General features: G+C 44.0%; 1 protein-coding gene across 4 annotated transcripts; it reads right to left on the minus strand.

Moving 5' to 3' along the window:
• Positions 1–21,600: 21,600 nt before the first annotated feature.
• Positions 21,601–25,213, minus strand: SRSF2 (serine and arginine rich splicing factor 2). 4 transcript variants are annotated; one of them, XR_011194218.1, is made up of 4 exons: positions 24,646–25,213; positions 23,803–24,107; positions 22,589–22,694; positions 21,601–22,194 (listed from the first exon to the last, which is right to left on the minus strand). XR_011194218.1 is itself a non-coding variant. In XM_069200243.1 (3 exons), the coding sequence occupies exons 1-2, from the start codon at positions 25,011–25,013 to the stop codon at positions 23,810–23,812; spliced, it is 666 nt and encodes a 221-aa protein (XP_069056344.1). In that variant the 5' UTR covers positions 25,014–25,213; the 3' UTR covers positions 21,601–22,694; positions 23,803–23,809. The 4 variants fall into 4 exon arrangements, 1 of the variants encoding a protein (XP_069056344.1); XR_011194219.1 differs by having other exon boundaries at positions 23,450–24,107; XR_011194217.1 differs by having other exon boundaries at positions 21,601–22,694; positions 23,450–24,107.
• Positions 25,214–27,728: the final 2,515 nt, after the last annotated feature.

Raw genomic sequence — 27,728 nt, forward strand, 5'->3', positions numbered from 1 at the left:
TAAAATCTGGCAGCGAAGTCACGGCATTTCCTGTTTTCTTCTGTGGCGAATAGATCGATAGAAGGTGTACCCCACAAACGGAAAATGTCTCGAGTGACGTCTTCGTTGAGCACCCACTCGTGGTTCTCTTCCAGAGCTCTGCTGAGGGCATCCGCTTGACTGTTCTGAACCCCTGGTAGATGGGTAGTGGTGGTATTGTCCGTCTGCACCAGCAAGTTGTCTGCCGTGATTGAGGGTAGGAACGCCTTGAGAGCTAGGTGTACCGCTCGTAGCTCTAGAAGATTGATGTGGTATAACGATTCCTTCTGTGTCCATCAGCCCTGAATTTGCAGGTGATCCATATGAGCTCCCCATCCGAGGAAAGAGGCATCTGTCACAATAGTCTGCGTCGGAGGCCGCGCCTGGAGTGGCATCTTCTTTAGGATGTTGGATGGACATCACCACCATGTTAGAGATCTGATTGTATGAGTGGTGAGGCGAATGCGATCTTCCCAGCTCCCCGACCACTGATCCCCGTGTCCTCCAGGCATTCCTGAAGTGGACGCATGTGGAGGCGAGCATTGGGTGTCAGGTAAATGCAGGATGCCATGGATCCGAGGAGTGAGGAGACTGTCCGTACTATTGGGTGACTCGTTGTCTAGAGATTCCGACACTTCTGGAGAATAGATAAGCGTTGTTCCTCTGAAGGACACACTTTTGCCTGCAGTGTGTCTATGATAGCTCCTAAGTAATGTAGCCTCTGGACTGGTACTATTGTTGACTTTTGAAAGTTGATATGAAGACCTAACCAGTACAGCAGGTCGCAGGTCAGCTGGAAATGCCGTTTTGCTTCTGCATACGTGGATGCTTTGATCAACCAGTCGTCAAGATACGGATAGACAAAGATCCGTTTCCTCCGGAGGTGAGCTGCCACCACCGCCATGCACTTGGTCCTGGGAGCAGATTTGAGACCGAATGGCAGGACAGTGTACTGGAAGTGATCTTGACCTACCAAAACCTCAGGAACTTCCGATGTTTCTTTGCAATGGGGATGTGGAAATACGCATCGTGTAGATCCACTGAGCAAAGCCAATCTCCTTGCCGAATCTGAGGATATATCTGGTCCAAGGATAGCATCCTGAACTTCTCTTTTCGGATCCATTTGTTGGCCGTTTTGAGGTCTAAAATGGGTCTGACTTCGTTTTTGTCCTTTTTTGGGATGAGAAAGTATTTTGAGTAGATACACTTCCCCTGTTGGGTGAGGGGAACAGATTCCACTGCTCTATTTTCGAGGAGGATGGAAACGCCCGCCTTTAGGAAATCGAGGTTTGCAGTCGTCTGCTTTGGCGGGATGGCCAGAGGTGGTGAAGAAAATCTGAGACAATATCCATTCTGTACAATGTCTAAGACTCAAGCGTCTGTTGTAATCTTTTGCCACTCTACCAGGCAATTGGTAAAGCTTCCCCCCACCGGAGGGGATAACGAAGTTGGGGGGGAGGAAATCCTCAGGGCTTTGAGGTGGTGGGCTGTCGGGTGCTTTGAGTGGACTGCTGGGCTGATCGCCCCCTCTGCGCCTTACGCTGTTGCTGGTAGGGCTGCTGGTGAGGCCTCGTAGAGGCCCATTGAGGGGCTTGAACCCTCAGCGTGGTGTAACAGCGATGAAAAGAACGGAAGGACTTGCGTTGTTCCTTAGGCTTGTCTAATCCTACTGCCTTTAATGTGTCCACCTCCGCTTTCATTCGTGCCATTTTGTCGTCTACGTGCGATAATAACGTGGATCCTGAAAATGGCAGATTTAAAAATCTTTGCTGCGCATCTGGTTTTAACGACGTGGGTCGCAGCCATGAGTGCCTCCTGAGAGTTACACCATGGCAGGACGCATGTGCTGAAAGCAGCAAAGCATCCGCTGCCGCGCTTATTATTTGGTTGGAGGCCACAGCGCCCTCCTTGGCAACTTCTAAAAGGTCCTCTCTGTGGTCTCTTGGGAGATGATCTGCAAACTGCAAGATGGAGTCCCACAAGGAGCGATCGTACCTGCCCAAAAGGGCTGTGGCACTCGCCATTTTCATTGTGGGCGCTGCCGAGCCACAGACCTTACGACCTGTCGAGCCCAGTCGCCTACTCTCCTTATCTGGAGGAGAAGTGGAGGATGGAGAAGTTGCGTGGGCCTTGCGTGCTGCCAAAATAACGGCTGAGTCCAGTGGCGGATCAGAATGCAAGAAGAGCGGATCTTGCTCCAGAGGGCGATACTTCTTTTGCAGCCTGGACGGTGCAGGTGTTGTCACTGCCGGTGAGAGGAAGACCTCCATAGCGGGCTCCAGGAGGCCTGGCACTAGAGGTAGCAATGGCCTGGCTCCTGACTGCTGTTGAAGCGTCTCAAAAATTATCGATGTCGATGGCGTAGGAGCTGCCATCGGTATACTTAGTTTCGACGCTCCTCGGACTAGAACCTTGTGAAAGGTATTAATATCATCCACCGGAGAGGACCGAGGAGGAGGCGAGTCTGACAGTGTAGGTAAATAGTCTCCGGTGGAGGACCAAGAGTTTCTGTCACGCTCCCTTGAACTTGATGTACGCCTCGATCAGCGGTGTGATCTTGATCTGGAGGAGTCCCGTTCACGGCGTGAACGATGGTGCGATGCAGAGCTCGGTCTAGACAGTACACTAACTGGATCTTGAGGCGCCGGGAGTGACGTTGGTTGCGGCGCCTCCTGGCCAGTTGGCTGAGGCGGCGTTGCCGGAAGCTCTGTAGGAGGGAACCGAGGCGGAGACGGACGAGAAGAAGGAGATGAAGGCAGCAGCACTACTGAGGAAGAGCGCTCCGATGAGGAATAAATTATCTGCCTCTTGTGACCTCTCAACGTCGACCTTGACGTTAATCTGCCTCTCCATCTCAACGTCGACGCTCTGTGTGGCGATGAACCATGCCTACGTCGAACCCTTGACGTCGACCCTGACGATGCCGAACTGCTCCTCAACGTCGTGCGTCCCGGGGTCTTTGACGTCGTGCGATGCCTCGACGCCGACTGGTGGCCTCTGAACGACGTCGAACCGGACTTCGACAGCGAACATGTCGGCGCTGTACCCCCTCTCGACGTCGACCTTCTCCGATGTTGTCTTCGCCCTGACGAGCGCTTCTCAGACCTCCCCCGACCACTGGAGGCTGAGTTATGAGCCCTGGTGGGAGACTGACCTTCCCTTCGCTCAGAGGTCCCACTGGTTCCTTGTCTTCTTCTTTCTGCTCTCCCTTGAAGGCGAATTTTCTCTCTGTCACATAAAGTGCGCCTGGAGAACGTCTTGCAGATGCTGCAGGAGGCAGGAATGTGAGACCAGGGTAGACAAATAATACAGAGCTCATGAGGGTCTGTTTTAGCCTTTTTTCTGCCACATTTAGGGCACTTGTCAAACAAGGAAGGCGTTTTGTTGAAAAAAGTCTTAAAGTTCTGTCAGAAAACTTCAAAATGTAGTAGAGAAAGACAAAAGACGTAAAATGAAGCCTTTTTCCTGAACTTTTGACTGAAATTTTGAAGGAAAAAAACTTTAAAAGGTCGAGTTCAATGCTCCAGGGTCCTGTCAGCAGGTGCCGGAAAAAAGAACTGAGGTAACAGCCTCTCTCTAGGCATGATGGGATACTGGAGGACTGGCTGTTCTTAAAGGCACAGTATCCCTTTTTCTTCATTTCTAGTGGCAGCCTATGGACTACACTGTTCTGCACTCCTTTATAGGGGTTTGTGAAATAAAAGAGGTTTTTGGAAGTAGCTGGTCCGGAAAATGGCTTTTATTTGACAAATATTTAATATTTTTACTTCCAGGACAATCTGAATGCAGGAGCTTGAACACTGTAGCCCTTCCTATAGGCTGCATGGGAACATTCTTAAGTGTCTTGACAGGCCTTCCTGAAGGGAGGCGAACAGCGACACTTAAGAAATGATATTGGAAAAAGTGCTCCAGGGTCCCCGCAGGCGGGCGGGGAATTATTCTAAGCTTATGACTATACATGGAAATCCCCTACGAGAGAAGTATATGTTCATAGTGTGCAGTGCTGTAGATTCACATGCACACTACATTTTCCCTGAAAGTGGGCACTGACTGCATGATTTATTGAACTGCCTACAATGCACAGGATGCATATACTTACTAATAGGCTTCAATTCATTTTCACCTTTTCCCTACTGTGTGGAAAACATTCTAAGGGCGGAATTAGTGGCTATGTGCATCGTGGATTAAATCACTACTTCCTGTGACTCAAAGCTACTTTGAAGAAAAAACACTTGTAATGTCTGGACTCAACACTAAAAGACAGGACTATAAGACACATGAATCTACTGCATTATACACTACACACCGATATTTACAGGATAAGTAAATTCATTCTAGCTTGAGTTTCCTAACCAAATCTCCACATAATCCCAAATACTTCTCACACAAATCCTACCTCACACTAACGAGGACCCACATTTCTAGTAATCTTCTCTCCATGTGTGTGCTCTGGTCAAAAGAAGTATGGGAGCATCATTTAGTTGTTCAGTCAATAGCAGGAGTGTTTACATTCAGGCTCTTTTTTCAACATCAGCGTAGGAAAGCAGCGATGAGCATTAGATATATGAATTATTTCACAGTGCATCTGATGTCTAGGAAGCCCCTTACCTGGACTTCTGATTTAATATGGCTGAACACTCCTGAAGCATCGTTTTTGTCATATAATTTTATTGAATATGCATTTTATAATGCAACATTAAATGCATGTGTTATTTATGTCAAACATTTATTTTACCAAAAATTAAATAAAATAATTTATCATGCACTGAACTGGCCTAATTTTTTTCTTGCCTTAGTTTCTTGCTGACAATGTATCTGCTTTTGAGTGTATTAACTTGCGCTTATGTACGAACTTGTTTGCATACTTGTGTGCTGGCAAGATGCATGTGCTTCTATTGTACATAGGTTTGCTTATGCCATTCCATTCTTTCTATATCACAACTATGAAATTTTGCTTAAAGTGTTCAAACATTCATGCACTTTCAGAGTTTGTGTAAATATTTTACAGAGAAATGCCTGGTTTTAAATGTCCTCTAGTCAATTGCATACATTTCTTTGTGCTGAACGGATGTTGGAACACAACATTTAGTAGCAGTAAGAGCAGTCCAATGTGTGATCTTGCTTGCTTTCATGAGCAGTTTTCTCACTTCTTCCTTGCTGAACCTTGATTACAGCATTTCTGTAGCATACACCACAAAATGAATGACCTCTTGGAATTTTGAACAGTGGCTGCCATAATTGCATAATTCACAATATATATGTTTAACCCCTCAATGATAAAAACCTACATTGTCCATGTAGGGATTTATACTTTAGATTTATATGACATGCAGATATATCTGCAGTGGACACTGGACCCAGTGGGCAGTATAATGTGTATCTCTAAAAAAAGGACTACCGTATTTTCCGGCGTATAAGACGACTGGGCGTATAAGACGACCCCCTACTTTTCCTGTTAAAATATAGGGTTTGGGCTATACTCGCCGTATAAGACTACCCCTCTTCCAACGCACACCAAATAAAAATAAAAAAACATCAGATTTGATTTTAATATGGTAATTTTAATTCAAATGCTTCTGACATGCAGGTACGTAGTAGGAAAACTGTCACTTATAAACATAAGGCTGTTTGTCATCAAACATGTAAACATAAAACAGTGCAAGTGGATTAAACTTTTCCTAATTCACTCTAAAGCTGAAAGGAAGGATAAGACAATAAACCCATGGGAACTGCCATGCTGTTTGTTTTCTAAGCTGTCAACCACACTGGAACTGAAGATGATAGGAGGAAGATAACAAACAAACAGAGAGAGAGAGCAAGTGCCGGGCAAGATCCTGGGGAGTCAGCAACGCCCATCATAACTCCAAGCTATTTTTACAGGACTTGCTGGCTTGACAGTTTCTCTTTAAAAGCCTTCACAATCCTCCTGTTCGTCATCTGATATCATAAGTAAATCAATTACATCTTGTGGTACATTTGTAAGGCAGTCATCGTATGGATCTAATTCCGTATCAGATGGTGTGGTCTCATCTTCGGCTTTCTCTTCATCTTGCCACAAGTAGTCGTCCTCCATACCATCTAATGAATTTGATATGCCACACTTCTTGAAAGACTTGATTACTGTTTCTGCATCTATATCATTCCAGGCTTTTATGACAAACTTGCACAAAACATCCAACTGTGGAGCACGCATGTTTCCTCCTTTTGTGAATGACTTTTCGCCGCTAACCATCCACTCATTCCACTGTTCTCGAATGCGATCTTTAAATGGCTTGTTTAGGCACACATCCAGTGGCTGTACCAACGATGTCAATCCTGCAGGAATAACTGCCGCATCTGTGTTTATTCTTGCCAGCCTTTGCTTGGTGCTGGGAGTTAAATGAGCCCTGAACATATCCCACACCAGTAGACTACGTTTTTGAATAAGTCCACCTGGCCGCCTGCTCCATACATTATCAAGCCATAGCTTCACCCCTTCTTCATCCATCCAGCCTTTTTCATGTACATGTACAAAACAACCAACAGGAAACTTGAGTTTCGGCATTGTTTTTCTTTTAAAAATAATCATTGGTCTCAGTTTGGCACCATCAGCTGTGCATGCTAGTACCACTGTAAAACTGGACTTCTCATGTCCTGTTGTTTTAATTAAAATTGTTTTTGCACCTTTTGGATGGACAGTTCTATTTCCAACCATATCAAAATTCATTGGAGTTTCATCCATATTTCCGATACTACTTAACGCATAGCCATGTTTATTGCGCTGTTGTATCACATATCGATGGAAACTATTTACTTTGGCTTCAAGATCTGCAGGTAGTTTTTGTGCAATTTTCGTCTTTTGCCTCAGTACCAGATTATGCCTTTCAAAGAATCTAGTACACCAGGATACAGTGGCTTTAAATCTGTTGCTGTGATCTGGGTTAGATTTGGCCCACTGAAGGGCAAACAAACGTATTTGATTTCGTGTCACTATATAACCACTTTGGCGATGCTCATTCACCATGTCTGCTACATGTTTTTCGAGTTCTGGCCAATGTGGGGTGCCTCTTCTTAATGCACACTTACCCCTTGGCATACTCCTTAATGCTTTTTCATTTGCTTTCCAGTCCCGAACCATCTTTTCTGTTACTCCATATTGTCTTGCAGCAGCACAGTTATTATGTTCCATGGCAAAGTTTACAACTTTAAGTTTGAAACTGGCTTCTTGTCTGTTAGCCATTTGTATACTGTATGTACTGGTGCTGTACAGTTTGAACTGGTAGATACTGGTACTGGTACTGGTGCTGTGCTGCACTGTATTCACCACCACATGTATCTGCTCACCAGATTGCCTTCCCTCAGAATCACCACCAATACAACAACCAGCCAATCACGGAGAATGAATATTACATTTAAGATTGTTGAAACTGCAGTACAACCAAAGTTAAATGCGGTCAAAATATATATTTTTTCATAATATTGTCATATCCCAATCCATAATGGCCGTTACTATATGGTAATCTCCTAACATGTGCCATGCGCGAGAAGAAAGAAACAGAAAACAAATGTTGTTTCTATGGTACCGTAATAGCGCGCTTTGAATAGCCTGGGGCACGCGCAGGAACACGCGTCTGCCCAGACAACTGCCAGCGAGGACGCGGAACCCATCGTACGCTTGGAATTCATTTCCAAATGCAGCGTACGGTGGTTCAGCTACAGGGCGCCTGTCCCTGAAGTTTCGGCACGCCGCATACCGGCGTATAAGACGACCCCCGACTTTTGAGGAGATTTTCAGGGGTTAAAAAGTCATCTTATACGCAGGAAAATACGGTACTTTAGAAAGTACATGCAGGTTTTTGGGGGCGCGGGCATTCTTACTTTGACAGCATGGGCTAAAGCTTCTATAAGACTTAAGTACAGTATTGAATCTTTCATAGATTAACATTCTTGAATCTTCCCCATCATCATGGTAGGAGCCTCACAGTATTTAGAAAACAAGCAGTACCATGTAAGTACATTAAAAGAAGTAAAGAAAGCAATCAGCAAGGTTGACCAATTCACATTGTTTTAACTGACCCAAACATCAGCCAATCAGAGACCAGACCCTGAACCACTCTTAGCCTGCAGAGCCACCATACCTCAGATTTGTAACCGCACATTGTGAGTGAGGAAGTCATGCCGAGCTCTGCTCAGTTGTTACAGTTTTGTCAACTTTTGACCTTTCTCTTCCCTCAAAGAAGGAAACATAGGACTGCTGTGAGGTACTGTTATTCAGTATTTTTCCATTGTGTCAGAGGGATTGAAGAAAAGGCTTTTCAGAACATGCAAGTCTTGCAGAAAGCCAAGACTTTTCTCAAAGAATCCCCATGAAGAATGTCTGTACTCTTTACAACAACATCGCAAGCCTAAAGAATGTAGATACTGCAGAACCTTTTCTGCCAATACACCGAAGAACAGGTAAGCCAGTCTACTTTTATCGCTCCAGAAGAAAAAATCCAGAACGGAATCTGATTGTGAGGAGGATCCACATTGCTCACCACCTGAGCGTAAAAGCAAAAATGAGGGCCCTACCTCATGTATCAAGGACCCTAAAAGTCCAAAAGCTACTGGAAAATCAGTCACTAAGGTTTTTTTTTCAGGTTCCACAGAGATCTTCTATCTCTTCTTCTGTGTCTGTCACTCCTCAGAAAGTCATCATCGCCGAAATTTAGATCATCGATGCACCCTTCATTGACGGCAGCTGCATCAATGAGATCTTCGCCAATGGTTCCCTGTCACTTCCATTCTCTATGGTGATGACAGTCACTCAAATAATGTCAATAACAACAACAGCTTCGTCAACGGCATCAGTGACGTTGACCACTTCATCGATGACATTGTTAACGACTATTGTTTCAATTTCTGTTTTTAAATCTCGGTCATTGAGACCTTCATCGATGGCCATAACAATTAAAAAGATCACCTCTATGTCGCCGGGGCCATTGTCGATGAGCCTGTCAAGCTGCACTCTCTGCTACAACTACGACCAGACTTGACATCACCAAGTAAGGTCTCCACGTTGCCTCCAACGAATCTTCTTGACATAGCAAAGTCAGGAGATTAGGGAATTTTCGGTCCAGCATGCAGCCCTTCTCAACTAAGGGTAAAGTGCCAGGAGACAGACAAATACTAATAGGGACACTTCCACCTACCTAAAAGGAGACTATTCTTTCACTTCACACTAACAGGCTGTGTCCCAGTGTTATGACTCTTTCCAAGAGCACTACCTGGATGAAGAGCCCTTTGAGGAACACCAGGGATCTCGGTGTCTATCTCTTTGGTCAACAACTTGAGACACGTGCTTAATGACTATTACACGCGCTTCTCAGAAGCAAATGCGCCAACACCTATCACTCAGGTCACTCAGATGCTCCTGGCATGACATCCTAGCCTAGGAGTCCATTACCTGTTTGCACGCAGGAAGATAGAACACCATTACCTCCAATCACAATCAGAGATGATTACATAGCAATCCATTGATCAACCTGAGGAAGGAGAACTACTTGGAGGCCCAGCTACTTAGCGTCAGGAGTGGGATGATTACATTGCCCCTTCAACTTCGCCAGCAAGTTCTCTTCCTGAAGACATAGGCGGGTTCCACAAACTACTGGATCGTGCTTCCAAGAAGTCTGATGTGCGTTTCCCAGTGAAGCAAACAGAATGGTTTCTGTATGATTTTAAGGACTCAGCAAGGAAATCCATCAGATCTATCACCATTGTCATCTTTATGTGGGAATATGGCCTTAAACTGATGACCTAGCTTTAGTCACTGCTGTTGTTCTCCAGTATATCTTTCATAGATTCACACGCAATCCAATACCCCTCTTTCCCCCATCCCCCCACCTCTCCGTTTAGGCTCACCACTTTTATACCTCATTGATATATATATATAAATTATTACACTCATGCACAAAATCTGAGGTCTGGTGGCTTTGCAGGGGAAGAGGGGTTCAGGGTCTTGTCCCTGCTGGGCTGAAGTTTTGGTCTATTAAAGCAATGTGAATTGGTTAACAATGTCAATTGCTTTCTCTAAGTTTATTAATGTAGTTACATGGTACTGCTTGTTTTCTAAATACTGTGAGGCTCCCACCATGACGACAAGAAAGATTCAAGCATGTGAATCCATGAAAGATATCAATACTGGAGAAGAACAGTGTACAGGTAACTTGTTTTTTGTGCATTAAAGGACGACTCATTAATAATTCCCACGTGGCTACAGTCCTAGTCCTACCTAATTGCCATACAGGAGTGTTCTCAGTGGTGTTCGACAACCAGCAGGAGAGCAAAATGTACACAACATCAATGCTACCACTAAGCAGGCAGCCAGGAGAGAACGCTTTTGACATAGAATCACACTCTTTAATATCATTGTTAGAAGGTTGGCAGAGGTATGCACCATGTCCAAGTTAAATTAAACAGTGCTCACCCTCTTGCCGCAAAGCAGGCAGGCTTAACTTAAGAGGCAACACTTAATTACAGTAACACATAGAAAGACACCCCAAAACAAATCCACACCAGTTTGAAAAACAGAGAATATTTATCTGAGTAAAACGAGACCAAAACGACAAAACTCCAATAAGTAGAAGTCAAGATATGAATTTTTAAAGATTAAGGGCCAGTTCTATCAAAGTACTGTTTTACATTTCTTAAATATCAAATTTTAAGAAATCACTAGTTAAGAAATGCAAAATGGTATGTATGAAAATAATGATTTCCAACAGAATCGCAGTTAGGGAATCGCTATTAAGAAATGCAACTCCATTCGTCCCTGTGGGCCTTCAGGCAAATGTTTTTCCTTATTAGGGAATTGCAAATTAGAAAATGCAAAACCAAGGGTGCCAACTCTGACTTTTAAAGATGTAAGCAGTAGGAAAGGATATCCTGTACAGGGATGAAGCTGATTCACAATGCTTTAGTTGGCAAATCGCTTCCACTTGGCTGCATTAGGTCCTCACGCCTCATGCAAAACAACCATACAGTCTAGTAGTAAAACTTTGACTCTAACAACTTGGACCCCAAAAAGCTACATTTAGCTATTTGGTGCCTAAGTGTCCCTGATGTGTGAGAATTTCAGCCTCTGGTGCAGGTTCTCACGGGGTAGATAGCAGCACTGACTACCATGGTTACCTGGCCTAGGCTGGTGTCACAAGAATGAGGGTATGGGCAGGTGCCTCATCATACCACATGTGGGATCAGTGGGAGAGGTGTAAAGCACATACAAATATCACTGACCAGCTCATCCATAGGGAATTGCAGATGGACTGTAGGTATGGGTAACTGGAGGCAAAGTTTGGGCATATTTGTGTTTTCATGAGTTTCAAAGAGGTCCATCACCTGTAAAAATACTGTTTTAGGACTTGAGGGTGGATTTTCCCATCATGGACGTGCGCCCTGCTTAGCAGGCTCATCTGGGGTAGTTAGTATGAGGGGAGCACATGCCCCCAGTTTCTCTATGTATTATATTGTCATGTGCCTTTCTTTATAAGGACTACCTTGCCACTGAGACAGTTGTGTTAAAGGTGTTGAGTGCTAGGCAAATGGCTACTAACTCCAGGTAGTTTATTTGTCTGCTCAAGAGGTATGGCCCAGATGGGCACCTCACTCTATGAACAATGCGTTGGTAGTAATGGTATCTTGCGGAAGCAAATCCAAGAATGGCCTGCCTAACAACAGGTTGTTGGTGTTCCACCACTGCAGAGAGCACTGAGTGCTGGCCTTTATCAACACTAGACACTCTGCTTGTGACCACTGATTGGTGAGGAAATGCTGCAAGGGGCACATGTAATCTGGCATGTTGGGCAATTACTATAAATGATAGCATCATAACCAGCATTGCCATTTTAGTTGTTACTAGTAATTTGCAAGTGGACTGAAAAAGAGGCAAAAGCTGTTGGAATGCCATTACCCTAAAGCCTGTCCTCCCTTTCACAGTCGTTACCTTAAGAGGAGCTCCTGTTTGGCCAACAGTCCTTTACGCATAGGAGTCTTTCCTTTGTATTTTCCTTGGCACAATGCAGACTGGGAAGCACGCTTTTGTTGCTTCTTTTTTATTTATTTATATATTGAAATGTGGCCATTAAAGGATTCACTGAGTAAATTGAAAGTTCACTTACTGTGGTATTGCTTTGACTTAACAATCAAGATGAAAATAGCCACAAATTCCCGTCTGCGCCCCACGGCCATGTGCTGAGCTGGGGCGCGGGAAGAAAAGTAGAAGGGTTGGTAAGGTCGGCTCTCTCCCCGTATGTGGTGATCTGTACATTGTTGTGCGCGAGAGGCAGGGAGTCTGGGCACCTTGTTAAGGGGTTCTATAACAGCAGTCTTGTGACAAGATACTTAGGGGCATATTTATACTCTGTTTGCGCCGAATGTGCGTCAAAATGTTTGCCGCACATTCGGTGCAAACCTTGCCCCATATTTAAACACCGATGTCCGACCCCTTGGACGTCAAAATTCCACCGCCTGCGCCCCAAAAAAGACTTTAAGGCGGTGTGCCTTATTTATACCCCGGCGTCATTTTGACGCACAGGATGCGGTGAGCCTTAAAAAACGGCGCACAGCCTGTTGTGCGCCGTTTTTTAACACCTGGGTCAGGGAAGGGATCTGTGGGCTCGAAAGGAGTCCAGAGGTGCCACCCCCGGCCACCCTCGCCCACCCCTGGAGGACACCCATGGATGGGGGGACCCATCCCAGGTAAGTTCAGATAAGTATTTTTTTTAAAGATTTTTTAAAGTGGCATATGGGGGCCTAATTTGGGCCCCCCTACATGCCACTATGCCCAATGGCCATGCCCAGGGGACAGAAGTACCCTGGGCATGGCCATTGGGCAAGGGGTCATGACTCCTGTCTTTGCTAAGACAGGAGTTATGTCAATGGGGATTGTGCGTAAAAAAAAATGGTGCAAGTCCGGTTTTGAGGCATGATTTTTGCCTCAGACCTGACTTGCACCATTTTTTGACGCTCAACCCCCATTTTCCCCTACGCCGGTGCTGCCTGGTGAGAGTCATTTTTTTTTTTTTACTCAGGCCAGTCCGCAGCACCGGCTAACGTCATTCCTTAAATAAGGCACCTGCATGGCGCGTTGGAATGGGGTTAGCCGGAGGTAAAATGTTGAACGCACAGCTGCGCTGGTGCAGTTGTGCGTCACAAAGTATAAATATGCCCCTTGGTTGCTATAGAAACCCTCATCAAACATTAAGCCACTGCTCTAGTGTTGTAAAATAGAAGCTGTATGGAGTCTGCAAAGAAGACTCAAAAAAGCATCATATGAAGGAGGAGGAGTAGGACACTGTCACCCCCGCTAGCTTAGTCTTTAAATAAAATAAAAAACAAGAAGCTCTGGCTTCAGCCTTCAATAAGCTTGCAACAATAACAAAAAATAAACTAATAGCATGTTCTAAAGAGGATCAACAGGTGACTGGTCCTTTGGCCAAAAAATGTTCAGAGAACACATTTCCAACAGATGCTGGTAAATATGAGGTGCAGGGAATTGATTCTTCAGCACAGGAGGCACTGAAAGGTTTCTATGTACAATAACAAAATCTGCCACTTTGCACAATGTCTTAAGCAATATGGTGATGGAAAGACATTGACAAAACTGGTTTCCCTAGGACTTTGGGAAAAGGTATTGTGTGCAGAAATTTGATAGTGACTTTGCACAGATTGCAAAGGTCAAGTCAATTTTGTCCAGCATGGCTTCATCCTCCTCTGGCATGAAAAGAGGCTTTCCTGTGTGATCCTTGTGACACAAAAGTGAATAGTACCCAGTGCACGATTTGCGGGTACACACAGGTAGATGACATCTACCCACTATTTGCACAGGGTGGATGCCATATACACTGCCATTAAGTTTGGGCCCTAGAGAAATATCCCAAGTCTGTCCCAGTGTAATTTTCAAGCACTGAAACACATTCAGCAGAGCCTGCACATTGTCTGCTTTCATTCCGAGCAGCAAAGGCCAAAGTTATGGGGCAATCAGGCCCCATTTTGTTGAAGTATCCTGGCTTGGAGCGATCAGAAGCCTTGCACCTAAATGCAATGGGGGGGTGGAGATAACGGCACACATTTTATCACTTGACAGGTACTTACAAGAGACATGCTTCTGACTTTGTTTAGTCCCTGTGCACTGTAAGAATGTCAGATGTGTTGGTCTGTACCAGTATTTACCCAAATAACAATTTAAACACCACTGTTTTGTTTATTTCCTTTATAGTGCTACTCATCCCAGTGCAGGGTGTCAGAGTGCTTTACATCACAGCTACAATAAATTATGTGTATGTAAATCAATGTACAGGATGTGTTACATAAGACAGTAAGAGTTACAAGCTGTAGGAAATAAATGTACTTTACAGCTCACTGTGCTATATTAGAAGAATACAAATTATGAACTACAAGTAACAAAGGGATATTTGTGTTAAAAGCAGTAACTCACTCACCCAGTCGCCTAAAATAAAAACCTGTTATCTGCGAGTTACATGATGTGCTTTGCAGGAGACAAATTAACCCTACATGCTACTTTGATTCAAAACTAGGACTAGAAAAAAACACAGGTCTCTACAGCAAATATTATTTTCCAGAGTTACCTTACCCATTATTATTATTCCCAGAGATTTCGCTTTCACACAAAGATATATTCAACAGGTACCATAACCCAATAAGATATTTTAAAATGCAGACTTTGCATCAAATTAAGCAGAACAGATTTACTGCCATGTTTCCCTTGTTGCCAATATCTTTGTGGCAGAGTTTTATGAAATAAATGTAAAAGTTGAGACCCAATAGTGGTTGTCTCACTTTTTTTTGGCAACAACCCCGATGCAAAGTCTAATTTGTTACATATTGTAATGCGCTCAAATGCACTCATGATAGACCTGATAAACATGTTTGAGGTCTTTAAGATCTGATGTCAATTCTGCTGTAGGACTCTCCTGTGAGTAACTGTCTATCCCAGTGTTGGCAGCTGCCAGCTCAACCCTTTTCGACTAGCTAGCAGCACCTCATGAAAACATCGAGGAAAATGTGATTTGTGGCAGTCTGACACGACACTCCGTGACTTCTCAGGAGAAGTTGTGGTTGACTAATATCACCACTTTCTCTTGTTAGCAAAGGTCTTGTATACACACATACTCCAAACAAAAGATGTAATCTCCGATAAAATATATGAGCTGCAATGAGACATAAAAGGATTAAGATTGTTGTGACCAATGAGAAGAAAATAAACAACCCCAGAATATTGGAATAAAATACATATATGAATGCTACCTAAGCGAGAGCATAGTGGTGATAGCCCAATCTGCCTGTACTTAGTCCATGAGAGGAGCACCTACCCTCTATTACCTGGAAAATAGGGGTTTGCCCGCTATCTCATTGGCTGGTTGTAGAAACAGTGCTGAGGTCAGCAGTGAAATGGCATGCAGCTTGGATGGATATCCTGGCCGGAATGACCTCCATGTGGTCCCTTGACCTGTAGTGTTTTTATAAGAAACATATTTCTGTTCTGTGAAAAAGGCCTGACGTGGGCATGTGCTTAAGTGGCGGACTGTTTACATACTTGTGTTGACAATGCTAGCTGGATTATCATGTACTGTTCGTCAGCCTTAGACAGAGGTACATGGTGAAATGTCATGCACAGAAATAATGCATTTGCAGAATCACAGCTAAATTGGGAAAACTAAAAACATCTCTGCTGAAAAGCAGGCTAACTAAAATGTATAAATTAAATCAGAGCACATATGTAGGTGAAAGGGCACAGGTTTAAGCTAAGCTAAAATATATGTGCCCAAGCAAGGTGTTCAATGAACCCATGACAATTCTCGTCATGTCAGTTCCTGTGAGGTCATGGGTTGTGATGCCACACTATGTCATGCACTGTGATATTGCGTGTCCTGATGTGACTTGCATACCACCTAACTTGCTTTGCCCCGCCCCTTTTTTTAAAAAAGATTTCTGTCCCAATAGTACTCCCAAATGAGCCTATGAAGCATTTAACTTTGCTATGAAACCCAGCCCGTATTCAACTTATGCTGCAAATCAATCATTGTTAATCGCTGGAGGGGACAATCCTAATGAAATCCAGCATAATATGTATCTCCTAGCATAGTTCTTGTCGGGGACACATTTGATTAAGTGTGTTATCAGACAGCAGCTTGGGCATCTGTTGCAGCCAGAACGATTTTATGACTCAAGGTGTAGAAACTGGATGCAAATCAGAAATCATCCAGTCATCCTCTCCCCTTCACGGGTCAGAAACGTTTTGGATCAGGTCTAAACGACCTTGTCACGAAGACGGAGAAGAAAATCCTCAAACCCTTTAAGTCTTTCAATGAGAAGGATTCTTTATCCTTTTTTTTTATATAAAAAAAAGGTGCCACAGTTGCTGCTCGACGACCCTTTTGCGGGCAGGGCAAGAAATCCTGACCATAGGTGACAAAACCACAATCCAAAATTCTGACTAGCAGAGAGAATGTTAGCCTTTCCAGCTACCTGGACAATTTAAAGGGGTGGTTAAATCGCAGACAAGTGGGTTCTTGCTATAGTAAAAAAAAATTGTATTCCATCGAATGGAAACAGAACCACATCCTTAGTTTCGGGAAAAGGATCCAGTTTAAAAAAAAAAAAAACATGCTGAAAGCGGTAGGAAGAGCTCACAAAAGGAGCAGCAGTGGAGATTCCTATTACACAAAGAAAGTAGGGAGTTTATTCAATCTTGCTCCTCGTACCCAGATCATACAGAAATACATAAAGGGACTTATTTACAAGACCCTGTGCGAGGAAAAGTGACACCGGCGGCACGAGGCTTTAAATAGGCACCAAAGTGTTTAAACGGTTTATTCTGAAAACTCCTTCAGAATGACAACACTTTAATAGGTGAATTCTTTATTGGGGTTAATTGATGACTGGGCATTCAAGATGCCTATCTCGGGGTTTGCATTGCAGTGGTGTTATTGTTAATTCAGAGCCCTTCCCTTTGGTCTGTCAACATCCCAGAGACTATTTACAAGGGTAATGGCTCTGTATAAGTGCCTCATCAATCTACGGTCACTCATATCTAAAAATCAAATCTAGTGCCACAAAAAGTGAAACTTCATTAGAGCCCAGTTTCAGGGCACCTGCCCCGGAATCCCGAGCCCCTTTCTGAATGAGGAAGTTCACTCACCTATCACGTCAATAAGCATCTACCAGAACATTTTTAAAGTTCAAGGATTTATCTCCCTCTCGGACCTTTTCTACACAGCTTTCTAGCCCCCAGTTTCCCAACATCACTGAATTTCGAAACAATTATCTTGCTCTCACTCAGACAACATCTGACCAGGGGTGTGCCACCACTTCTCCAAACTCAGATTGTAGTTATTACATTATGCATAATAGTGGACACAAGGTGGAGTCCCGTCACTCCTCGAATTAGCAACGATAAAGAAACTTTTTAATACCATGGCCCGTTTCAGAAGAAAACATTTGTAAGAAGCACGATCAATTAACAAGCGGACACCCTCTACAAGCTCCTCACCCCGCTCACGTTGGCCTCAGGGAGATTTCCACCCAATGGATTCTAGCACAGGGCAAAAGTAACTATGTACTGTATAGTAGCACTTCCCGCGTGCCTCCACACCTGTTCACTTGCTCTCTTTATCCCTTTGTGGCCCTGTGACCTGTCCTGCTCCCTTTTTGGAAATGTGATCCACAGGAGTCTTCTGGAACCTGTCTCCTGATGTAAAGAGGTTACTTGGGAAAGGGCTTGCATTTCTTCTGAATAGAAGGTGCAACTACCCAGGTCCTGACCGAGTCTTTACAATTCAGTCGAGTCCCTTTCTTCCTCAACAACGTGCATTGCAATGCTGTGGTGTCGAATCGCTATCTTTATTACAATATTGAATGCGTGGTGTCAATGTAATCTTCCCCATGGGCTCGAGGGGGTTCTCCCCTGAGAAAAATTTGAATATTGGCAAATCTGGATTGGTCTTCAATTATGTGCACTTTGTAAGACATTTATTTTGCCCTTTTTCTATCCACATCTCATCCAGCTGCATACCTTAAACATCTTTCCCCTTCAGCATCCTCTTTATTTTCTCCTGAATGCATTTCCTCACATCTGTCACTTCACAACCCACCAAACGTACACTGCACCCACTAACATGTATGCACTTTTTTTGCCCGGTCATTATTTTGACAACTGCATACCCACTTCACACACATCTGCACAAAATGTCCATTGTAAATAGGAGTATGTGACCATTGTTCTGTATGCTTTTCAGGTAGGCACTTCATCTGCATTGCAGAGCTCTCAATCGCTGCAAAGAGTAGAAAGAAGCAAAAAATACACGCAAACATTGTGGAAATAGCCAACTCTTAGGCAATACAAAGTTAAGTAAAACCCGAGGGGGAAAAAACACATGAACTAAATAGTCCACCTACATTACCTCAACATTTTCACATTCATTGTTCAGAAATCAACGTGGTGTCATGAATGATAAGGCCATGAATCTAGGGCCCAAGACATTTCATTATTTTTAATGCCATATTACAAAGCCACTGCTGGTCGCGTTATAGCACTTTGTTTTCCAGACTTTACTTTTTGAAATTTAGTACAGCAAAGCCATGGCTAAAAGATGTTTGCAAAGCCAATGGCATTCTCCACATAGCTTTGTGAAGCAGCAACATGGCTTTGAAGCACTGCGCATGTAGGACAAATCGTTTGGGCAGTTCATAAAATCGGAAGATAGCTGCTGTGGCCAGACCACCAAGGACCATAGAGTCTAAGCTTGCTGTGATAAAACCATGACTGCCATGTTAACCATGCCTCTAATTGGACAACACAGGCCAGGCATCACCATTTATATTTCTTCTCTGGCGCATAGATAGCACAGATTGATTCTACCTTCTTCCCGTTGTACATACTGTGAGATTAAAGATTTTTTTTAACTGATGCTGCTTACTCTACCACCCACCCCTTCTCTGTGGTGCGGTCTCCCGTCCTTGTTGCATACACCCTTCTACCCCCATCTTTCTTGCTCCCCACTCCTTTCCCAGTCCTGAATAGTCACTCCTAATTGCCTTACTGCTGTTGTCCTGCGTGGGAAACTGGGCGCATTATATGGTGTGGCTGTGAGACATCACTATATAATACACTACCAACCATGTACGGTTTTTCCTGTCTAGAGGCGGTAACATCTCTCCTTGGCAGATCCTGTGTAGGCTTTTCTGGGAGGCATTTACAATTCTCCCCAGGACGCCAGTCTATAGGAGAAAACTTTGTATACTACTGTAAACCGTCACTAGAAACCTTTCAATACCCTGAAGAACCAACTTCAGCCCTCCATTCAGAATTAAGTAGAGCTGAGATGCCAGCTTACAACTCCACACTTGCCAATTGGGATACTACCCTATTAACAGTAAAAACATTAGTGGTTTTTAAGTTGACTCCTAGCAGACAGCACAGCGGTCTGGTTTGCTTAAGATATTCAAAAGCTTCCCTGGAAACACATTCCACCCATTGGCTTTGTGGCCCAACTCACATTTTACTGCATCCCGAGTTCCCCCTTTCTGCAAACAGAATTCAAATATTCCTTTTACAAGATCTGCTATGCACTAAAAGACAGAAGTCAAATATCAGGCTGTCTTCTGAGACCGCTTGGTGTTCACTTTTTTCTCCAACTTCAAAGTTAATTGCCTTATTTGACTATCATGCTGGATACCAAGGGTGTCCTGCAAGAAAGCTGGACAGCTGTACAGGGTTTATTTCCTAATGCATACAATCTAAAATGTCCAACTATGCGAATATATCTGAATTACGAAAGCAAAAATGAAGCACACTTTCATATTTATGAAGTGTGGTGGAAACAAATCTAATCGATACTTTAAGTGATTACCTTCCTGCACAATGTGTGCTGGATACTTTTATCAGTGGAACCGTTTACAAATTCCAATGCACTCTACACTACTATAATCTAGACGACAATGCAGTCTGTTCCAATGCACTGCACACCACTACACCGATGCACTACACTTTACTCAAAACCAACACTACACCACTGCACTTTACACCATTATACTGTCAAAGAACTCTCCTCTAGTCTACTCTCCTCCATCACTGAATTCTTTTCATTCTTAAGCACTGCTGCACTTAACTCTGCCCCACCCTACAACCATACGCCACTCCAGTCTAGGCTACTCTGCACGATTTCACTACTCCGAAACATTATAATCTATGCCACTGTCACTCTTCTACTTTGCACCCACTCTGCTGCACTACATCAATCCACTGCATTTCTGCACTCTACACCATTCCGGTCTAGGTCAAAACTAGGCTGCTCTGCACTGCTCTCTACGGTCATCTATGCCAATGTATTCTACACCACTGCACTTGACATTTGTGCAAGATTGCACTCTTCGCCACTGAACTCCACAACTATTCTGCATATCACCACCTTATTTTACGCCTCTGTATTCTATACTGCACCACTTAGCTTTACTTTATGCCAATACAATCTGCAATACTTAACTACCAATGCATCCTACAATACTACTTAAGACCATGCCAATACTACTCCACTCTGCCACTCCACAACTCTACGCCTTTCCACTTAACATTCTAACCTTTCCATGACACTCCACTATGCCACAAACATTTTAGCCATGGAGCACCATGGCTAAAACATATTGGCAAAGTCAACAGCTCTTGCATAGGCAAGACATGTATTTGCCAGTGCTCGTTACCGTTAACACAATAAAAAGGTGCAACGGTGCACCCTACCCTGCCTTTAGAGCTCAGGCATGCTTCAGGGGTGACGCAGACTTGGAGTCATGATTTTGCATGGTAACAAAAGTATGAACGTGTGTAAAACTAAAAACATGTAAAAGTTTGTGTATGTATAATACAACTGACCGGTGAATGCCTGCTTAAGAGGGTGCATGTGAATCTGCACCAGTACGCACGAAATGCTTACAAAACATGTGCCATACATTAGTAGCATGCGTTTGCTGCAGATACACATACTAGCCATAGTTTAAAGCACTACTCTTCACACAGTGCCCCCAGGCATCAAAGTGCGCGGATACCTGAAATAACAGCTGTAGTACTGTTACGAGTTTGCTGCCTTGCCTAGACATCCACGCAGTAGTGTTCAGTGAACAAAATGTGGTGTGGATTTGCCCAAGTAGCTGCTTTAAAAATCAGCTTAAGGTATGGTATTAAGCAAGCCATCGATGCATCTTTAGTAGAACGTGGAAGTGTTGCCACAGTTAATTTGGCTTCAACACAGCCAATTAGAATAATTTCACAACCCAACGTGCAATACCCTCTTTAGGGATACGATAAACAGACTCCTACTTGCTTGTCTACAGGTAAGCAACAAGGTGCACCCAATCAAGATGCGACTTTTGAATTGTACAGTATGCAGCGAAATCAGCGCGGAGAGGAAAAACAAAAACGTACCGTCACCATGCCAAACATGGTAGAAGGCGAATTGCCAGCAAGCCTGCCTTATTGAACCCCCAACACTCACATGATAGACAAAGCACATGTAGAGAATATAAACACGACACAAAGAAATGCAACTTACGTGAATATAGCAATACACTTTTTTATTAACAATGTACAGTATCCGAAATATTCCAGTCTGCTTTGATGCACAGGCCATCTTTATCCCATTTTATGTGCAAGTCTTCCAAGTAGCAACATTGTGAACATGACTTGCAGCTTTGACATTCACACCAAGACTAACAAGCAATTAAAAAAAGTTGACATTAAAATTGAGGAAATGTTTCATCAAGAAAAATGTGTAAAGACTACAGGAAGTGGTTTTCGTACAGAATGTCTTAAGCACGGCATGGATACTTACAAAGGGAATGGATCGTTTGCTATAACATTTATACAGCAAGGTTACTTTGGATTCAGAATCATCCTGGAAAAAAATATATTGGGGTGTAATTTCACCAGATACAGATGCTCACTGTATGCTCCGTTTTAGGCAGGGCCCGGCTGTGACTGGAAATGCAGTAGGTCGGGCACTTAAATTAGCAGGACCGCCATTTGTTTCTGCACGCCAATGCACCGTTTACAGAGGAGCAATCAGGAGAAAACAGGAAACAGCCAAGCACTCTGCACTGCAACACGCCACCTTAACAGCTAACCAGCATTACTCAACTGCTACACAACTGCGCCTAGTGCACAAAAATACACAAGAGAAGAGATTAGATTCCGGACCACAATTCCTGTACAAGTTTACTTGAAACATTTAGAACAGTGAGCTCGTACCACTGGATTGAAAATGACATTTGAAATTAAACTTGGATTTTTGTAAACCGAGGGAGAATGTCAGTGATTTAGGGCCAACAGCTATTCCATCTACCAGAACTCGGTGTATAAACAAAGTTGAATGTTACCTCAAATATCCAAGCCAATAGAGATATCTGTAGACGTTCACTTCACTAAATTACAAAAAATTGGAATAACAGCGACAATGGCACATGAAAAACAATGTCTATCACTTGAGGCTCAAATTTAAACAAGTAAAAAGATAAACAGAACTATTAGCAAAATGTTACAAATAACCACCTTTTCAACAGGTTACTTGTGCCAGGGGCTTTAGAACTGACTGATCGGTCCTGTTATCGTTTTCTCCCCAATGTCCATTAAGTAGACGTGTCTTTCATTGTTGAATCTAAAGTGGAAGAGGAAGAACGTTAGTTATTAATACATAATAAAGCGTGCCACATGCAGCCTATATGGTGTGTTTTGGGACAACTAATGACCTCCAGCACTAAGCCAATACATCGTGATGGAGCAAGTGACCAAGGCGATCACACACGCATATCCGTGGAAAAATACGCGTGTATGTACGCGAAAATACTGTCACAAACTGGGTGACAATCAAGACTAAGGTGGCAATTCGGGGCACAAATAACTAATCCATGCGATATCCATGAGAAAGGGTGCGAAATAAAAGTTTTAAAAGTTTATAGACGCGTAATGACCAATACAGCCATATTTTGTTACACGTCGAATATACAACAGCGTGATCCGAGAATAAGGATAACCCCGTCAAAGACCAGTCATTTGTGTCCCAAATTTAATGTAGTCTTGTAAATCCCACTCGATTTGTATTGAAGCGAACGTGTGGCTCGACCACACCTTTGTTAGCTGCCCTTAAAGTCAGTTCTAAAACCGTTACCTCGGTTTAGACGGCAGTACCTACAGGAAGGTTATCTGTACTCAACCGGGTACATGTACGTATACCAAAAAATTTGAGGTATGTTAAGACGCACTATCCTTTCCCTATCTCACTGTGCACCTACTTAGGAGAGGCCCCTCACTACATTCCCCAAGTGACCGTCGTATTAGTCAATACTTGCTGCTCAACAATCGCCTAACTTCTGAAAACGAAGGATAGTGCATCTTTAACATGTGAACACAAACCTGCTCCAATATACGCCCACAGAAACTGGTCCCTGGAAGATCAGGTCAAATCAGTTTAAAATCTGCAATACTGGCCAATATTCTGTTAGCAAACAGGAGACCCGCAAACAGGAGACCCGCAGCTTTAAAGGGGGAAAATGCAGATGTTGGGTAAAAACAGTAAAATAGCATTGGATTTTAAAAGTTAGTCAGCGTAAAATAAACAATGGCAAGGACATTCAGGCACTGTTAATATCTCACCTTGCAGCCCTAAGCTTAGGCAACCAACAACTGGTTGGACTAACTGTTGCTAAAGCATAAGTCTCACAGCGTCATAACTGCGCCCTTTCCGCCACTAGAAGCGTTGCATTTACCGTGGTACTACGAAGACACTGCTCCCTCTTCTTCTGGTGATTTTGGAGGAGTCGCAGAGCGCGATCTGGACGGTGAGTTTTTCTTGGTAGGCGGCGGCGTCAGTCTTGAACGGGATCTCGATCGGGACCTGGAGACGGTGGAAGACTTAGACTTCGATCTTCGGACTGATCGGGACTTCGACTTCGATGAGGAACGAGACCTTGAGCGTGTGCGAGACCTGGATTTGGAGCGGCTATAGCGACTCCTGCTGCGGGACCTGGAACGGCTTCGACTGCGTGATCTCGACCGACGACGCCTCCTGGGACTGAAAATATAGACACAAGATGTTAACTAAACGGTGTATTCAGAGTTTACCGAACGCTGTTTTAATCAAAATTAACTCCTGAAAATAGGCCCGACATAAAGTACTGCGTGGCAACAATACCGTGCATCACATAAGTAATTGCATAACATTTAAAGAATACTATCGGGAAAGCTATTAAGCGGCGTATCATTAACTGCCTCCGGCGCTTGCTCATTAGTCCAAGGCAGCCATTTTGAAAACCACGCGCAGGGTACAGATGGCGGCCATCTTGCGGGAGTGGCACGTGTGAGTGGGCCCATTGTTCTTGTTCTCAACTGCTTACAGAACAAAATCAGGCCTTATTTAAACTTACGGAACATAACACAAACGTTTACTACACGCACCGACAGATAGTACCAGTCAGAAGTACACCAAGACTGTAAATTTAAGTGAAGTGCTCTACAAATGTAGAGCACACGCAAACCTCGGGTAAGGGGATTTCGTCCCCACCCATATCTCCTCCCAGCGCCATTTTAGTTATTTCAAAAATATGCCTCACCTGCGACTCCGGCGTCCATAACTTCCTCCGCTGCCTCCATATCTTCGGGGTGGTGGTCCCCTGCGGCTATGGTGCGAGTCTGGTGGCCTTCCGTAACGCGCCATCTGCACCCTAAGTTCGCGCCCATCTAAAACTGCTCCGTCCATGGCATCCATCGCATCTTCGGCATCACGTTTGTCATGGAATCGTACAAAGGCAAAACCGCGACTCTCCTTCGTATAGCGGTCACGGGGTATATAGACGTCTCCTACTCGTCCATACTTCTCGAAAACCCTTCGCAATGTTTCAGGCGACGTCCTGTAGGTGAGATTATCCACCTTCAAGGACGTCATGCCTTCCACGTCAGGCGGCGGTCTTCCGTAACTCATCTCTGGGGAACCCGTCGGAAAGGACGAGTGGACAACCTAAATAAATCGGTGGCCTCTAGGCGTGGGCGCTCACGCTGACTGGAGCTTCAGCCAAAGTTAGTTCAGTCAAAAAATAGGGCGCTGCGGTCGGAGACGTATGGCGCTAAGCTGTCTCCACAAGAACGTCTGCCTCGAAGATGACGGTTGGATGGGAAATGCGCGGGTAATGGCGCGCGCACTCTCTACTTAACTCCTCGGGTGGATTCAAAATGGCGGACAACCACGCCTCTCATCTCTAAGAACCAGTGAGAAGGGCGCTGGAGGGTAGAGGTGGAGACAGTGTTCGAAAGTAGGCGCTTGCCCGCCTTCGTTAATATTCTGTGTGATATTAAAACGCAGTATATTTTTGCACATGAGACTACAAACTTAATCGAAATGTACACCGACATTTAACGTTTAGAGCTACATATATTATCGATTAAAGCGTTTCTGGCCATTTACATTTTTCGGTACACATTTTGAACAATGGTTATATTCACTAACGTGATAACCAACATCTATTGTTTTAACTCCTCGTATAATGGCCGAACATCATCCTGTTGTGGTTTTGTGTTTCCATCGGTAACTGAGGTGTGCTGGGTGGGAGAGGCGCTGGTGGCCGGTCTGAGGCTGTCCCTCCTGCCCCGGAAGATAACGAAGTAGCGTCCGCCTCGCTGGCGGGATTGTACCACACGATGGCACATAATTGTTGAGTTTTATTCGTTCCATGTTAAAAAAAACACAACTGGCTGATGTGATGCGAAGCAGGTAGTGTATATAAGGCAGTCTACCAGTAGGTAAAATTGGGACCGAGGAATAGTTCATCGTTTATCGAAGTAGTCACTCTCTCAGATGGTTAAGATACCACAATTACAGAGAACATCTTATGTGTAAGTGAGGCACGTTCATAGTTTTGAGAGTGAATGTATCGCGTGGCATGAGTTTAATTTTTGCTACTAAACTTTGGTCTTACACAGTCATAAAAACAACTGGTTGCCGTGAGGTGGGGAGGAGTATTCGGAACTTTGTTTAAATACTGGTATGTTAGTATGAGATGTAAAATGTTAAAAACCCAGTACATCTTAAAAAAAATACCAGTAATCCACCGAAGAACATTTGGTTTAGTAGTACATTGTACATAATATTGCATAGTTTCTATATAAGTTAGTTGATTAGATGCACGAGTCTGTTTTTTATTTATCTATCACAATAGTTAAATATTATATTAACTACCTACAGATCATTGTCACTATCAGTGATAGGTCTGTGAGAGGTCGGAAGGCAGGGTTGTAGAGGAGAGGCACAGACTGCGTGGCAGTCAATTCCTTGCCGAAGCCTGGACAGCTCAGGCACCCACCAACAAGCAGGCGGAGGAGTCTGTTGGGTGGTGGCTGCTCGAGTGGAACACACACCGCAACGACAATGGATAGCGAACTGAGGTATGGATAGTGGATAAACTCTCAACTCTGCCTGAGATCCTTACCTTCATGATGTCAGACTGGAAGCTAGCGTTCTACAAAGCCCTCTTGGCAAAGCAGCACCTTCCTAAATTAGCACTTACTGCCTTGTCAAACATGCACACCGAGTCTGCACTTAACATTCATTTGGAGCACCAGGCCCCAGTAAAGCAAGTTATATCTGCGGGGTTTCAGCCTCAGAAGGTTATAAAATCACAACATCTCAATTTTTCCAACCCTTCGGGGCCAGGCCTTCCATCGAAGCTGCTGGTATTGTCCAACAAGTGCAGACTGGGCCTAAATGGTCCCTAGATCAACACCTTGACCCTGGTCAGGATTCGGTATTGGTCATGTGCTATTTCAAGGAAAGGCAAAAAAAGACTGAAAAAGGCAAAAAAAAAAAAAAAAAGCCGCAAAACAGCTGCAAGCTCAGACGTTGAAGGTGCAAAACATTGTTCCATCTAATTCAACAGATGTGTATTCCATCTTTAAGGACAGGAAGAGTGATAAAAAGATACGGACCATATGATTTCTTCTGTTCCACCCCTCCTTCAGCTTTCTTCAATGCTTAACGATAAGGGTCCTTAATATGGCTATTGCCCCTTCAAAGTCTGCCTCATCTCAGGTTCGGACGCAACCAATCTTGCATAAGCAAGTAACTTGCCTCTCGCCTGGTGAACATCTTGACATAGCTCAGGGCTGGACGCAACAAAATCACTGCAATTTGCCAATGCTAAATACGATAGCTGAAGAGCTGGCGAATTCACAGCTCACACTTCCCAATCCCATAAGCCTTCAAGCAAATTTCTATATGCCAGAGCCTCCCACTACGCAGGCTCAACTACTTGTGACCGCCAGCAGGAACAGCTCAGTGCATTCAAATAACTGGCAATCCAGTAATAGTCAACGAAAGGTTGAGCGGTTCAGCAAAACTGTTGATCACTCAGTGCCTGTCAAATTGCCACAAAATAAAACTGAAGGCAGCCACGATATCTTGAACCATTCTAACTTGTTGCAACTCTTAAGTTAAGTTGTGTATGTCCGACTCTGCTAGGCACCTTGCTGACCGTTGGACTCTCACTTACAGGTCACACGTCGCATAAATGGGGGCCATTCTACCTGGAAAAGTTGCATATCTGGAAACTGGTCAAGGGTCCCTCACTTCTGCTACAGTCGGGTGGGAATCTGCTGAATAACTGGTCAGAAATAGTCAAAGATCTGCTGCACAACTTAGGCTCTA

The sequence above is a fragment of the Pleurodeles waltl genome, chromosome 7 (genome assembly GCF_031143425.1).
Source record: "Pleurodeles waltl isolate 20211129_DDA chromosome 7, aPleWal1.hap1.20221129, whole genome shotgun sequence".
NCBI lineage: Eukaryota > Metazoa > Chordata > Amphibia > Caudata > Salamandridae > Pleurodeles > Pleurodeles waltl.